General features: G+C 62.7%; 1 protein-coding gene across 4 annotated transcripts in view; it reads right to left on the reverse strand.

The window, feature by feature from the left end:
* The window catches only part of CBFA2T3 (CBFA2/RUNX1 partner transcriptional co-repressor 3), a 29045-nt gene extending 26517 nt beyond the window's left edge, over positions 1-2528 (reverse strand). For 2 of the 4 annotated variants that reach the window (XM_059857528.1, XM_059857527.1), the window contains exon 1: positions 1801-2528. In XM_059857528.1, the coding sequence (XP_059713511.1) occupies positions 1801-2513 (713 nt within the window). In that variant the 5' untranslated portion in view covers positions 2514-2528. The remainder of the gene's footprint in view (positions 1-1800) is intronic. The other 2 variants (XM_059857531.1, XM_059857535.1) reach the window with 2 other exon arrangements.
* Positions 2529-16051: the final 13523 nt, after the last annotated feature.

Consider the following 16051-nt stretch of genomic DNA (forward strand, 5'->3'; position numbering starts at 1 on the left):
GCCATGGGGAGCCTGGGAAGGGTTTTAATTGCAAAGCAGAGATGAACATGGGCCGCCCTGACTCCAGGAGCTGGTGTTTGGGGTGCATGGAGAGCACTTCCATGGGAGCAGCACCCAGTGCCAAGTCCTGCCAGCCTCATCCTTGGCCGGCAGGAATTCACTGGGAGATGCTGAACAAAATCCCTTGAGACACCCTTGGGTTCACAACAGGTTCACACTCCCCTTCTCCCACCCTAACCTTGGGGACCAGCTCCCTCCTGGCCCTCCCCGTCCCACAGGCTGCACTGCCTGCATCGTTCCCAATAACAATGGGAATTTAATTAGCAGGCATTGCACTTCCAACACCTCGCATCCCTGCAAAAATCAATGGGAGCTAGCAGGAGGTGGTGTGAGCCTGCCTTCACTCCGGCACGCACCTTGGATGGACATCCAGGCCCTGGGGTGCTTTCAGAACCTTCCCAGGGCCAAAATCCTCCATCCTGGGACTCTGGCTGTGTGGAGGCCAGTGCTGATCTGTGCTGTGCCAGGCCATGCCACGGGGAGCCGTGGGCTCGTGCCGGGATTTGTTACGAGCTCCAGATGCGCCACGGCAGCGGAGGACGTTGCGGCTGTCTCTGGCCACCTGCATCATTTCCAAGTTCCCAGGCTAAAAGCAGGGCTTGTTATCAAGAGCAAAAAATGTGCCACCTCTGTTGTATTTCATTTCCCTTTCTCCACCTCTTCCCTGCCCGCTGTGCATCAGAGATAACAGCTCTCGGTGCCGAATCTGGAGAGCGGGGCCGGCAACGGCCTCGCCAGCCCTATCGCTGCCTCGCCGGCCGCAAGGAAATCAGGAAGTTTGCAGAGATATTTGGCCAGCAAAATAAACATTTCTCCTGCCAAAAGCCTAACGGGCAGCCCGGCGAGCCCGCAGCAATCTGCACGGCTCGCTGGCTGCAGCCTTCCGGAGCGCGGTGCCCGCCGAGCCCCGCGCCGCATCCCGGCGCCTTATCGGAGCGTGCCCCTGCTGGCATGTGCCAGCTCGGGGGACAGGGACGACCCCAGCACGGCTCCCCCACCCCTGGTGGGCTGGCACAACAGGTGCAGCACCCAGGGTGCACCCAAACCCTGCCCTTGTGCTGTCCCAGCTGTGTCCCGGACCCACGGACGGGTGCCAGGGTGGGCAGGGGGCTGCGGCCGGAGCGCGGTGCCGGGGCAGCGGGGTGGGGAGTGAGGGGAAGCGAGGCACGGGGCCAGCATTGTTCACACCGGTGACTCAGCCAGCTCCGCTTTCCTGCCTGCACCGGGCATGGGCCCAGCAGAGCCCCCGAGCCCCCCAGAGCTGCCACAGCCCCTTGGCCTCGGTGTCTGGGGATGCTCCAGCACAGGGATGTGGGATGCTCCATCCCCATGGAGCCTCCGCACTGCAAACCAGCAGCAGCAGCACCTGGAGAGCCTGTGGGGTCAGATGTGAGCTGCTGATCCCAGAATGAGCACAAACACCCAGCAAACACAGAGCTGAAATGATGGAAATAAAACATTCTTGGGGCTGGATACTCGTTATGGAAACGTTTAATCACAGAGCAGGCTCCGAATGGGTCCCCATGACAGTGAGCCCATGGTGCCTTTGCCATGGGCTTGGCCATGTCCCAGCTCCCCATTCCCACTGGCTGATCCCCAAGGGGATGCACTGACTAGTGCCAGCCACGTGCCACCCTCAGGGAGCACCTGCCTGCCCAAGGCTGCATTTGGCACTGGGGTGAGTCACCGCACATGGCAGTGCCACAGCCACCGCCACCTTCCCCCGCCGCCGCCTCTCACCTTGGCTGCTCCTGCGTGGTGCCCTGGCCCAAGAGGGGTCCCTGTCCACTCTGGAGGTTCCCGAGGGGATGGTGGCAGCACCCCAAGCCTGCGAACCCCGCCGAGACTGGTGCTGTCAGCCTTGTCCCAGGTGTCCCAGGCAGGAGCTGTGCTGGGGATGCCGAGCTGCGGAGGGGCTCAGGGTGTCCTGCCCGAAGGGGCTCAGGGTGTCCTGCCCGAAAGGGCTCAGGGTGTCCTGCCCAGAGGGGCTCGGGGTGTCCTGCCCGAAGGGGCTCAGGGTGTCCTGCCCAGAGGGGCTCAGGGTGTCCTGCCCGGAGGGGCTCGGGGTGTCCTGCCCAGAGGGGCTCAGGGTGTCCTGCCCAGAGGGGCTCAGGGTGTCCTGCCCGGAGGGGCTCAGGGTGTCCTGCCCGAAGGGGCTCAGGGTGTCCTGCCCGGAGGGGCTCAGGGTGTCCTGGCCAGAAGGTCTTGGGGTGTCCTGCCCAGAGGGGAGCAGGGTGTCCTGCCTGCCCGGCGCCTGCCCGGCCACCAGGGCCGCTCATGTGACGGCCGGGGCCGCGGTGGCAGCGCAGCCGTGTCCCATGGCGAGGGGAAGGTGAACAGCTGCCGGGCAGTGATAATGCGGCGGGTGGGGGTGGCCGGGCAGCTGCGCCCGTGTCCTTCCCCAACAGGAACCATCTGTGACCAAGCCCAGCTCTGCCTTCCCTATCAGCCATTCCGGTCTGACTTTCCAACAACTTCCCCTTTGAGCTGGCCTCACTTCCTCACGGCGAGGGGCCGGAGCGGTGCAGCGTGGCACGGCAGGACGGGCACGGCAGGATGGGCACGGCAGGACAGGCATGGCACAGCACGGCAGGGCAGGCATGGCACAGCACGGCACAGCACAGCACAGCACAGCACATCACGGCTGTCCTGGTGCACCTTGGCACAGCCAGCCCCGTGCACAGGGGCACGGCACAACCAGCATGCCAAGGCATGGCATGGTTGTCCATTTGCAGCCTGGCCCCCCCTTTTGGCAGCCCCTTTGCCTGGGATCATCCATGGGATGAGGTTTTCCCACGGCTGCTCCTGCTGCTGCCCTGACCTGCAGCTGCAGCATCGCCTCGACCTCCTCAGCACTTGGGGGGACCCCCCTGTGCAGCCCAGCCCTGCACCCCCCACCAGGCCCCTCAGCGCCGGCGTTTGGGCTCCCCAAGAGCTGTCAGCGAGAGAGAAACAACTTGTTAGAAACCAGAAAGGCGGCTCTGGGCTGCAGGTGGGAGGGAGGAAACGTGTCCTAAAAATACAGCAGCGCCTGCACGGTCCCCGAAGGTGGCTGAGCAGATGGCGTGTCTCGGCGGCCACCTGGGCTCCTGCAGATGGTACCCGGGGCTCCCTGCTCTGTGCCCCCCGCCCCGGCCTCGGGGGGGCCAGGAAGGGATGGGGGGAAGTGGGGAGGAAGGTACCGGGGTGTGGGGGTGCTGTGCTGTGCTGTGGGGGCAAAGCAGGGTGTCACCAGCAGGGTCTCTGCCCTCTGGGTGCAGCCCCGAGCCCCAGGGGACACCGAGCACGGTCTGAGTGCTGCAGGGACATGAGGGGAAGCCCCAGCACGGGGCTGATGTGCTGGGGAAAGGGCCACAAGCTACAAAGCACAGCCTGACCCTTCCAGGACCATGTGTTTGGGGGGAGATGTCACAGCTGTCCCCACTGCAGTTCCACCCTGGCCCCACATCCTGCATCCCAGCTGGGACACCCCAGCTCCATTCTACCCACCCTGGAGGTGCCCGTGCCCCACCAGCACAGACACAGCAGCCTGAGTGGGGGCTGAAGGCTGGCAGAGCTTTTGGCAGGGTTTCCAGCTGTGTTTCAGGCTCTGGCTCCTTCCCCTTTTCTTTCTGGCCGGCCCAGGTGGGAGCTGTGTCACGGCCCGGGGTTTTGCCGAGCTGCCCCTTGGCCAAGGCCAGCCTCACCATGGGACACGGAGAGTGGCAACTTCTGGGGAGTGTCCCAGGGCAGCGAGTCAAAACAAGAGGGTTTCAGGGCCAGCCAGGAAAATCCCTCCCAGCTGTGGCCCCGTGTCCCCGTGTCACCCCCGCGGGAGGGTTTTCTCCGCCAGGAAACAGAGAGCACCTGCCCGGGCAGCTGCAGGCTGCGGGGAATGCCCCAGCAGGGGAGACCCCCGAGCTCTGCCCCAGGGTGCAGGGAACCCCCGGGGTCCCGGGGTCCGGCTCGGGTGAGGGGGAACGCCTGGGATCCAGAGCTGTGACTCACCGAGGGAGGGGAACCCCCGGGGCCCCGGGGTCTGGCTCGGTGAGGGGAAACATCTGAGCTCTCCTAACGCGGAGAGGAACCGCTGGGGGTGGAGGGCCCGCCTTGGCACGGGGGAACCCCGCGGTCCGGGGTCTGCCCCGGCTCAGGTGACCCCTCCCGCCCACGCTCCCGGTGCTCCCGGCCCGTTTCTCTCTGAGTCACAGCGGCTCTTGCTGCCGAGCAGGAACTTCCCCCGGCTCAAGGAGAAGCAGGACGGGCCCCACCGCCCCTACACTCACTGCGAGCTGGGGACACGAGGCCAGGAAGCCCCGGGGGGCAATCGAGGTGTTGTCACCTTCAGACGGGGCTGTGCCACCTGTGCTCGGCGGGACGCGCCACGGCACGGCATAGGGTGGTACGGCACGGCATGGCATGGCACAGGATGGCATGGCACGCTTCTTCAGTGGTGGAAATGCCCCGTGCTCATGTGCCCCACTGCCTGCAGTGCCCCACTGCCTTCCCCTCTCCATTTGGAAGCGATGATGGGTGGGGGAACAAGAGGGAAAGGAAGCGGCAGCAACAGCCGGGGAGCAAAACATCACCGGCAGCTGCTGGAGCCCAACCGAGACCATCACCTCCCGACAGGGGCTGGGACGGGGGCACGGCCCAGCCTGGGCTTGGGATGGGGCTTAAATCTGCCTCCTCCAGCCCAGGGAAACGGGGATTTGCAGGAGCAAAGGCAGGAGCTGGGAATGGGAAGGAGAGCGATGGCCAAGCCAGGGAGATGGGAGCTGCCGAGAGTTCACAGGGAACACAAAGACAAATTCTTTAATGAAAAAAAAAAGGGAAAAAAAAAAAAAGAAATCAAAGGGATGTGGAGAGGGAGATAAGAGGGAAGACAGAGCAGGGAGACGGAGGGAGCGGAGAGGACGCGGGCAGAGGGAGGCAGGCGGCGCGGGGAGGCGAAGCGGGAGCCGGGGGAGCTGTCTGGCGCGTCCCTATCGCCTCTCTCCATCGCGGGAGCCCAACCTCAAGTAGTTTTTCACTGAGATTGGAGTGATCAGGTAGGGCTGCCCTCGGCGGCAGCTGCGGGGCTGTGAATAAGCACCTGCTTATCTCTGCCCAGCGGCTGTGCGCGGCTGCAGATTGCGGGGGGACGGGAGCTGGCTGCCGGCTGCGATTTCCATATCAGCGCCCTGCAGCCGCCTGCGCCAAATAAACACAACAGCCCCACGGACAAAAGGTTAATTATCAATTTTCAGAAAGGGAGAGAGAGGGGAGGGGGCGAGGGGAGAGCAGCGGCCGTCGGCAGCCGCGGGGACGCGCAGCCGGGCTCTGGCGGGGTGCTGGGCTCTGTGCCCCGGGCACGGCGTCCCGAGCACCCCCGGGCACAGCGTCCCCGAGCACCCCCGGGCACAGCATCCCGAGAACCTCCGGGCACAGCATCCCCGAGAACCCCCATGGCTCTGCCGGGACCCACTGGGCTGTGGGGAGGGGCAGGGATGGGATGGGATGGGATGGGATGGGATGGGATGGGATGGGATGGGATGGGATGGGATGGGATGGGATGGGATGGGATGGGATGGGATGGGACAGAGATGAGAATAAGGACAGATATCGGGATGGGAGCAGTGACAGGGATAGAGATGGGGATGAGGACAGGGATAGGAATGGAGGTAAGGATGGGGACAGATACCAAGATGAGGAAGGGGACAGGGATGGGGCGGTACATGCACAGGAGCAGTGGGACTGGGGGGAAGACATAGGGGAAAGAAAATAGACCCCTCCCAATGCTCTGTTTCAGCCCTGGCTGGGCAGAGGCCAGACTGGAAGAAGGCACATCCTCCTCCTCCTCCTCCTCCCTGGGCATGCAAGGCCCTGCTGGCTCCACTTCCCTCTGCCACATTTCTGTATTCAACAGCTTTCTCCTCTTATCAAAGCGACCATGAGCTCCCAGCTCTGCTGGGCCCGGGGAGACACAGGGAGGGAAGAGGTGCCCTGATGGCCCCAGCCCCGGGGGAGGAAGGGCTGGGTGGTGGCATCACCTGCCTGGAGCTTAGACCACGTGAGGCCATCAGGGATCCTCATCGGCTGTTGATCACCGTGCTTGGGGTCAGGGTTTGTCCCTCTCTCCTGACACTCACGAGTTGTTAAATGTGGCAGGGGATGCTGGTGTTTCCCTGGTGTCACCCACCCTGTCCCCCACATTCACTCGGGGCTGCAGAACTGCCCTCCTGTTGCTGCCATCCCTTCTCTGGGATGGTTTTCCCATCCTGTCCCACTCTCAGCACACTCTTGCCTGGGAGCACTGCCCTCAGTGTGCCCGTGATGCTTCCAGCTCCCCCAAGGACACACAGAACCCAGAAGAGCCTCACAGGGCAGCAGCCACGTGGCCGAGAAGCCTCGAGCCCACACGGCACCAGATTTAGCCACAGACATGCTCCTAAAAATAGCCAGGAGCTGGGAGGCTGCAGAGCTGCAGCTGCTGCCACAGGGAGCAGCCCAGAGCTCCAGCCCTCATCCCCCGGGGCTGGGAGGGATGGAGCTGGGAGGGATGGAGCTGGGAGGGATGGAGATGGGAGGGATGGAGATGGGAGGGATGGAGCTGGGAGGGATGGAGCTGGGGTGAACAGAGCTGGGCTGCACAGGACTGGCCCCAGCACAATTTGGCTTGAGGAGAGTTTGGAGCCACCAGCCTGGAAGGATCCAGCCACCCCTGTGCCAGCCTGGTGCCAGGGACAGGAGGACACCAGGATGGAGATGAGATGCTCTTGGTGCTGGGATGGTCCTAATGCACTGGGGGATCAGATGTGCTGCTGTGGAGGAGAATAGTGAGAGCTGATAATATTCAGCACCTTTAGGGCAGGCAGGGCTGTGCAGCTCCCACCCGATGGGTGCCAGGAGATGGGTGTCCCTGGGGGTAGATGGGTGTCCCTGGGGGGTTTGGGGGAGAAGCTGGGGGCAGAGCCAGGACTCAGAAAGCTGTGGTGCCTGGCTGTGAGCTCTGGTGTGGCCCTAACATGCCCCTGATCCCAAGAGAGGCCCAACGTCCAGCTGATAAAACAGGCTAAAAATACCAGGATAAATATGAGGGAATGCAGGCGGGGTGTGAGCATCCCGGGCTGGAGCAGCCAGCCCCCCCTCCAGCCTTGCCCAACCCCCCCCCACACACAACCCCAGCCCAAAATACTAACCCAGGGCCCATCTGGTGTCCAACTGATGAGCACAGATGTGTTTGGGATTTCCGAGCCGGCTGGCAGCCGTTCAGACCTGGCGCAGGCTGCACCTGCTGCAGGATATTTTCCCTTCTGGATTTAATCCCCATCCCCCCAGCAGCCCCAGGCAGCCCCCAGGGCTGGGCAGGCAGAAGGAGACCCCCCCCCAGGGATGACCTTTCTGACCCGTGCCCATCCCTGCTATAAATATGGATGTGGGAGCATGGAGAAGGGGGAATGAAATGCCCAAGGGGGACCTGTGCTGCCCAAATCTCAGCCCCCCACCAAGGAAATGCCTGGGGGAGGGCTTGGTGTCGCAGCCCCCCTCCCCCAGGATGGATTCCACCACCTCTGGGTGTTTTGGGGAAGTCAAAGGATTTCTGGGAGCATCCCCAGCCGCAGAGAGCAGAGCCTTTCATTGCAGAGCTGAGCCCAAGGGATGCTGTGGGGTTTGGAAACCATCCAGTGCATTTCCCAGCCCATTACCACTGCCCCCCAATTAACACACCACTCGCACGTTTTAACAAGGCGCTCCCAGCTCAGATGTTGACCCCCGGGATGATCGCGGAGCCTGCGGAGGGAATAAACAGCAAATCCCCTTTTAACTGAAGGGCTCGCCGAGGGATTAGGAGCGAAGGGGTGGCCTGTCCCCACCCCCCCGTGTCCCCCCCCGGGCTGCCTGTGCAGATATTCCGGGCAGGAGAGGCCTCGTCTGTCCGTCTGGCCCGTCTGAAGTGGTCCTGGGCGATAGGGAGTGATTAGGATTAGACACATCCAGGATGAGAGTTTTTTCACCAGCTAGGGATGATAATGGGACCCATGGGGAGGATTAGGGTCCCATCTGTGTGTCCGTCTCCTGCTGCCTCGGCTGCCCCAGCGTGTCCAGCCGGGCTCTGGGATGGCAGCACTGACCCGCTGCACCTTCCAGGCTGCTCCTCCCACCCCCTCCCCTCCAGGATCAGGTGGCAACAAGGGCTCGTGGCCATCTGGGATGGCCAAAGTGCAGTCCTGCAGTGGGCACAGCACCCAGCATCCCTGGTATCAGCATCCCTGCATCCCTGGTACCAGCATCCCTGCACATCCCTGGTACCAGCATCCCTGCATCCCTGGTACCAGCATCCCTGCACATCCCTGGGTACCCAGCATCCCTGCACATCCCTGGTACCAGCATCCCTGCATCCCTGGTACCAGCATCCCTGCACATCCCTGGTACCAGCATCCCTGCATCCCTGGTACCAGCATCCCTGCACATCCCTGGGTACCCAGCATCCCTGCATCCCTGGTACCAGCATCCCTGCACATCCCTGGGTACCCAGCATCCCTGCATCCCTGGGTACCCAGCATCCCTGCACATCCCTGGGCACCCAGCATCCCTGCATCCCTGGTACCAGCATCCCTGCACATCCCTGGGCACCCAGCATCCCTGCACATCCCTGGTACCAGCATCCCTGCACATCCCTGGTACCAGCATCCCTGCATCCCTGGGTACCCAGCATCCCTGCATCCCTGGGTACCCAGCATCCCTGCACATCCCTGGGTACCCAGCATCCCTGCATCCCTGGTACCAGCACCCCTGCATCCCTGGGTACCCAGCATCCCTGCATCCCTGGGATGCTCAGCATCTCTAGTACCATCCCTGGGAACTCAGCATCCCTGCACATCCCCAGGCCACTCAGCATCCCTGCATCACTGGGGAATTCAGGCATCCCCCTGACACGTCCTGGCTTGGGGCCACCTCCACACACTGGGGACGTAGCCGAGGGGACAGGGTGACACATCCCTGTGAGCACCACTGGAGCCTTTGCCATCCCCTGACCTTCCCATCCCTGGCGTGAGAGCAGCGCTGTCGGCCCGGCCCCCGCAGGGAGGAGGGCGGTGAGAACCGGCCCGTTCCCAGCGCCCGGCTGCCGCTCCCTGCCGGCAGCATTCCTCCCTGCTGAGCTCACAGGCACCCGGCAGAGCCCCCGGCTGCTGCCAAGCACAAACATTTCCTATTTGGGATGTTTGTCCCGGCTGGTGCACGGCCAGAGCATCCCAGGGCAGGCTGGAGGGTCCCAGGGGACACTGGAGGATCCCAGGGCAGGCTGGAGGATCCCAGGGCAGGCTGGAGGATCCCAGGGCAGGATGGAGGATCCCAGGGAACACTGGAGGATCCCAGGGCAGGCTGGAGGGTCCCAGGGCAGGCTGGAGGATCCCAGGAAGGCTGGAGGGTCCCAGGATCCTTCCCAAGCTGAAGCTGCTGTGCCTGCCATAATTATAGGGGGGAGAGAGGGGGGGAGAGAGAGAGAGAGAGAGAGAGTGGCATTTTGAAGTTTGGATAAAACCTTAATTGAAGTCTTGGCTGGTGTTAATTATATTAAAGGCAGAGTGAGCGATGGGCTTTTTATTAGTTAATGAGGATTTTCATTTTCTGGCAGAGAAGCCCTTTGATGTTTCCAGGACTAATGGCTGTTAAATTCGACTTATTCGCTTTGCCAGTGCTGGAGGGTGATGGGGAGCAGGGGCTGCTCCAGTCACAGTGCCCAGAGCCCTGGGAGCCACCAGCCACTGTGGGGGGAGGACAGGGGTTCTCCCCCCACATCCCAACCATGAGGGTCATGTGGGAGCAGGGATTTGTGGCCATCGGGGTGGGAGATGGGCTGTCCTGCACCTGAGCACGGCACCCAGCACTCCTGCGTGTCCCTGTGGTGTTCAGGCACCCCCTGCATCCCATGGATCCTCAGCATCCCTGGACATCCCCAGGGCACCCAGCACCCCCATCTGTCCCGTGTCCCTCCAGCCTGTCCTGCTCTCCTTGTGGTTTTTCCAGACTACCTCCAAGCCCCGTGCCAGGCCGCCTCTCTCCTGCCACAATTAGCATTTATTACGATTATTTTGCATTCATTACCCGCGGAGCCAGCGCTCTCCCCCGTCTGAAATCATGTGCAAATTCCCTGTGCATCACTTTTCCCACCCTTGCAGGGGAAGGGATGCACAGTTTGAATATTCCAGGCTCGGGGAGCGCCCCAGCCACGTGGCCAGGCGGCTGCTCCCCAGCTGGATGGTTTGGAGCATTAATCAAGACCCGGAGTACTTTGCATTTCAAATGCTGGCAGGCAAGAGCCAGGCAGGAATCTGGGCTTTGGGGAATATTCAGGAAGAAAACGGGTTTGGGTTTGTCCTCGGCCCACAGGAGGTTCTGGGGTGGGAACTCGTGGCACTCCAGAGGGTTCTCCCCACATGGCAGAGCCCCAGCAGCTGTTTCAGGAGTTTTTGGGGTGCCCAGTGGGGCAGGATGGGGTGGGATGAAGGGTTGGTGGCAGTGGGCACAGGAGCCTCTGCAGCAGCACTGACGGCAGTAAGAGGGGCTGCGGGGCAGGGGGGTCCCCCGAGGCTGGGTCAGGAGGGGCTGCTCCCCCCAGACCCCCCAAATGGCAGCTCAGCCCCTCCTGGGGGGCCACTCTGCGTGTGGCTGCCGTGGGGCAGGAGGGGAGGGCAGGGGGGCCCTTTCCTGGTAATTACCCCTCGTCCTTCCCAGGCAGGCTCACCGAGGGAGCCGGGGGGGGACACAGCTTAAGCTATCAATGGTCCTGCCTTGATGGGAATAAAATATGCACTGAAAGACATGAAAATGGAGTAAATAAAAGAGATAAAAATGGAACGATCAAGCCAGCAACTTCTCCTCCTCTGATTAAAAAGAGGGAGGTGGGGGGGGGGAGAGGGGATGCGCTGAGCCCTTGAAGAGGCAGCTGCTGCTGCAGCCTCAGCCCTGATAAAGGGGCTGAGCAGCCTGCTTGGGAGAGATAAAGTGAAGTCCCAGCGTTTCCTGTCCTCAATCCAAGCCTTACCATCAATATTAATACAGCCTGACAAACTGGCGTTTAAGATAGAATAAATATAGACTGGTGCTGCTATTACCTAGACCTTATTAATCTGCTTGGAGGCATTTAAATGCCGTTAAAAATATGGAGTTTACTCACTGGCACTTCAATAGCTTTACAATCCATCAGCGTTTTGTTTTCCACCCTCCTCCTCCCCTTCCCCAGGTGGTGGCTCTGAGTGCCCACTGACCTGGGCTGCTCCAGGCCAGGAGAGAGGAGCCAAGGGGGGAGCTGAGGTGGGAGCTGGGCTGGAGGATGATGATGATGATGATGGGTGGGAGCTCAGCCCAGGGCGTGGAGCACAAACCCCTTGGAGAGGGTGAGTGGAGCGTCCCAGGACTGGAGGGCCAGAACCCTCGCGTTCAGGTGATGGAAAATTCACCTGTGTGCTCCTCACTTGGAGAGACTCAGGGCTGCCAGGTGCACCACCAGAGAGCCCCCAGCAGCCCCAGCAGCCTGAGGGATGGACAGAATCCAGCACGTGCTTGGGAGGCTGCTCCCCACCCTGACTCCTCTGCTCCTGGCAGCATGAACCTGGGCTGCCATGTGTTGTGGCACCCTCGTGCTCCTTCCCTGCCAGCCCCGGGCCAGAGCCACTGCTTGGTCCCCAGCACTTCCCTGCCTCAGCATCCGCAGTGGTAGGAGCAGCTCTGGGTTCATGAGTGCCAGGCAGGGCCTCCATGGCGTGGGGATGAGTCCCTGTGTGCCAAGGTGCCTGGCAGGGGGGCCCTGGTGTGGGGCAGGACCCCGGGGTGCCAGGCACATGGCAGGGTGTGGGGCAGGACCCCAGGGTGCCAGGGGCACAGCAGGGTGTGGGGCAGAGTTAATGGGTGCCAGGGGCACAGCAGGGTGTGGGGCAGAGTTAAGGGGTGCCAGGGGCACAGCAGGGTGTGGGGCAGAGTTAAGAGGTTCCAGGGGCACAGCAGGGTGTGGGGCAGGGTTAATGGGTGCCAGGGGCACAGCGGGGTGTGGGGCAGAGTTAAGGGGTGCCAGGGGCACAGCAGGGTGTGGGGCAGGACCCGGGGTGCCAGGGGCACAGCAGGGTGTGGGGCAGAGTTAATGGGTGCCAGGGGCACGGCAGGGTGTGGGGCAGGGTTAATGGGTGCCAGGGGCACAGCAGGGAGTGGGGCAGAGTTAATGGGTGCCAGGGGCACAGCAGGGTGTGGGGCAGGGTTAAGGGGTGCCAGGGGCACAGCAGGGTGTGGGGCAGGATTAAGGGGTGCCAGGGGCACAGCAGGGTGTGGGGCAGAGTTAAGGGGTGCCAGGGGCACAGCAGGGTGTGGGGCAGAGTTAAGGGGTGCCAGGGGCACAGCAGGGTGTGGGGCAGGATTAAGGGGTGCCAGGGGCACAGCAGGGAGTGGGGCAGAGTTAAGAGGTGCCAGGGGCACAGGAGGGTGTGGGGCAGAGTTAATGGGTGCCAGGGGCACAGCAGGGTGTGGGGCAGGACCCGGGGTGCCAGGCCCACGGCAGGGGCAGCACCCCGGGGTGTGGGGCACAGATGGGGCGTGCGGGGCAGCGGCGGCGCGGGCGGCGGGAGCGGCGCTCATTAGCCGTGTATTATTCATCGGCAGCTTCTGTCGCCTGCCATCTGCTCCGGCTGCGCCGGGCGGGCGGCAGCAGCCGAACGGGGCTGCGCGGCCCCGCTCCTGCTGGCACACCTGGGCTGCCACCCGAGCCCGCCCCGCGGGGGTGGCACCCCGGGCAGGGTGCGGGATGGCCCCGCTGCCCCCCGGGGATGCTCCACGGGCTGCGTGCCTCGGGCAAGGAAAAGGAAAAAGAGATGGAAAAGAGATGGCACGGCCTGGGTCATGCCCTGGGTGCCCTGGGTTGTGGCACAGCTCCGGGCAGGTTCGGACCCTTCCCAGCCCAGAGGCAGCTCCGAGCTGCTGCCCAGGTTTGAGCTCAGCTCAGCTCCGAGCTGCTGCCCAGGTTTGAGCTCAGCTCAGCTCCGAGCTGCTGCCCAGGTTTGAGCTCAGCTCAGCTCTGAGCTGATGCCCAGGTCTGAGCTCAGCTCTGAGCTCCTGCCCACGTCTGAGGAATCCACGCCCAGGGCAGAACGTTCCTGCTCGGAGCATGCCAGCCAAGCTCATCCTGTATCCAAGCAACACCTTCATCCCCTCACCTTTTAATTAAAACCCTTGATGAACTTCCTAATGAGAGCGTGGCAGCCCCGTGGGCTCTCCAGAGGTGCTGCCTGTGCAGGAGGTGAGGTCCCAGCTCGGGGATGGGCATTGTCCCACTGCCCCAGTTCTGCCCCTCCCCTGAGCACCCGCCAAGCCAGGAGCTCGCTGCTCTACTCTGATAATTGCCAGGTTTAATTACTTGGCAGCCAAATGACCTTTTGCATCTTCCAGCGAGGCCATGAAACGTCTCCCTGAGTGGGAGCAGCCGTGCAGTGGGGGTGTGACAGGGCTGACAGGCCACCAGCATCACCCCAGCAGGGTGCCGAGGTGTCCCCCAACAGGGGACAAGGCCAAGGTGACAACAGGACCGAGGTGTCCAGGGCAGGACCCTTCAATGTCCCTGGGGAGAGCTGGGAACTGCTCCCCATGGCCTGGGAGGGAGCATCCCTGGGCAGAGCTGTCCTGGGAGCCCCATCCCAGCACAGGGTGCAGCTCCCTGCACACGGGGGGCTCCTGCTGCCACTTTGCCCTCCCAAGCTGCCTCTGGAGCAGCCTCATCCCTTCTCCTTCCCTTTTCTCCTGGAAATGAGGCCCCACGGCTCAGCAGAGGCTGATGCCAGCCCCCAGGCTGGGCACAGCCCCTGCCTGCACCTCCCTCCATGCGCTCTGCCAGCCTTGGCCTCACCTCCCAGGGAAAGGAGCCCTTCTCCTGGTGATAATTACAGAAAGTTCAGTGCTGGGAGAGGCGGGGGGAGGGCTGGATTAAAATGCATGCGCGCAGCTTGGGCCTCGCAGCAGATGTTGGCATAATTAGAGAGGAAAAAAATTATGAAATTAATTTGTGGTTCAATGTAAATTTTGGCATTGGGGGGAAGCTGGCGCGTGCTCCCTGGCTGCCAGAGGGACCTCCTGGGGTCTGGGGGGGCCCCGAGCCCAAAGGGGGGCATGGGGTTTGGGAAATGCCAGCCCCAGTGAGGAGGGGGCTGGGCAGTGCTGCATCCCTGCTCTGTCCCAGGGCAGAACGGCCTATGGAGGTGGGGAACAGCCCAAGGAGAGGGATCATGCCCCAGGAGATGGATCACAGCCCAGGGAGAGGGACCAGCAGTCCGGGAAGCTGGGCCACCACCCTGGGGAGATGAACTGCCCTTCTTCCAAATGAGTGTGCAAACAGAGAGGGGCTGAGGGGGGAAATAAAAAGCAGGGTCCAGCAGTGGAGTTTCTGTTGACCCCCACAAACATAAGTTTGTTAATGCACTCAGTGTCACAAACAGCCTGGGCACCCTTGCCTTTCGGGGACACAGCTGGGATTGTCCTTTAGGGGATGCACCCTGAGGTGTGTGAGGACCATCCTCGTACCCAGGGCTGACATTCCCACTCCACGCTGGAGCCAGATGAAGCTTTGCTTTCCCTGCTCAGCTTTTCCCATCCCCTTTTCCTTCTGGAAATGAAGAGACATTAACATGTGTCACCTCCCCCTGCCCCCCCAGCCCCCCCAGCCCGGGGAGGAGGTGCAGGCTCAGCTTTCAGCACCCACTGCTGGGCACATCCTCCAGCCATGGCTCTGCACCCTGTGCCAGGGCTGGCTTTGCCATGCCTGCTGGGTGATGGATGTCCCGTGCCAGATGGGCACAACCTGGCACCACCTCCTGGGAAGTCAGGGTCAGCCCCAGGGCCCACGCCTGTGCTTGGCCAGGCAGAGAGGGGAGAGGGGGCTTTGTGCTGGACCTTGCACCCCCACCTCTTGCAGGTGATGTTTGTTAGGGGGGACCCTGAATTTGTGCTGCTGGAGGAGAGGAGGAGCTGCAGGAGGCAGGTGGGGATGGGTCAGACCTGAGCTCAAGGAAGATGTGCCCAACTCAGAGCCTCCAAAACTCAGTGCGCCCCCAAAACATGCCCTCAAATCATGTGAGAACCCCCAGCATGGCCCTGAGCACCCCTAGAAATTTTGGGGCTTGCAACCTCCTGCTGTTCCCAGCTCCCTGGTGCTGGTTCCCCTGGGCAGCCCAAGGAGGGCCACGAGCAGCCCTACAGGTGCCAGGCCCTGGCTGTCCCTTCCCTCGTCGTCCCCAGCAGCTTGGCCAGGGCTGGCCCTGCAGCCTGGGGGTCATTCCCACATCCCAGAGAATCCTGGGAGAAGTGGAGGTGCATCCCTAGCACAGGTGTGGTGGGGTGAGAGGAGAGGGGCTCTCCCTGCCCCCACACCGGCAGCGCTGGGCAGCACTGGCATGCTCTGGGCATCCCTTACAGGGAGAGGTGAGTTGGGGAGGGCCTGGGATGCTCTGGGCATCCCTTACAGGGAGAGGTGAGATGGGGAGGGCCTGGGATGCTCTGGGCATCCCTTACAGGGAGAGGTGAGTTGGGGAGGGTCTGGGATGCTCTGGGCATCCCTTACAGGGAGAGGTGAGATGGGGAGGGCCTGGCATGCTCTGGGCATCCCTTACAGGGAGAGGTGAGATGGGGAGGGCCTGGCATGCTCTGGGCATCCTTTACAGGTTGAGGTGAGATGGGGAGGGTCTGGGATGCTCTGGGCATCCTTTACAAGGAGAACTGAGTTGGGGAGGGTCTGGGATGCTCTGGGAATCCTTTACAGGGAGAGGTGAGATGGGGAGGGTCTGGCATGCTCTGGGCATCCTTTACAGGGAGAGGTGAGATGGGGAGGGCCCAGCAGAGACCCCTGCCCTCCCCCCTCCTCCCGCGCTGCCAGCCGGGCACAGGCACGGCGGGCACGGGCTGGTCCCGGTGCCCGTGTGCTCCCGGTGTGATTCCATCTGGCTCCATCTGCTCCCGGCCGGGCTCGGCGGGACTGAATGCAGGTCGTGGCGAGCGC

The sequence above is a fragment of the Haemorhous mexicanus genome, chromosome 12 (assembly GCF_027477595.1).
Source record: "Haemorhous mexicanus isolate bHaeMex1 chromosome 12, bHaeMex1.pri, whole genome shotgun sequence".
In the NCBI taxonomy this organism is placed as follows: Eukaryota; Metazoa; Chordata; class Aves; order Passeriformes; family Fringillidae; genus Haemorhous; species Haemorhous mexicanus.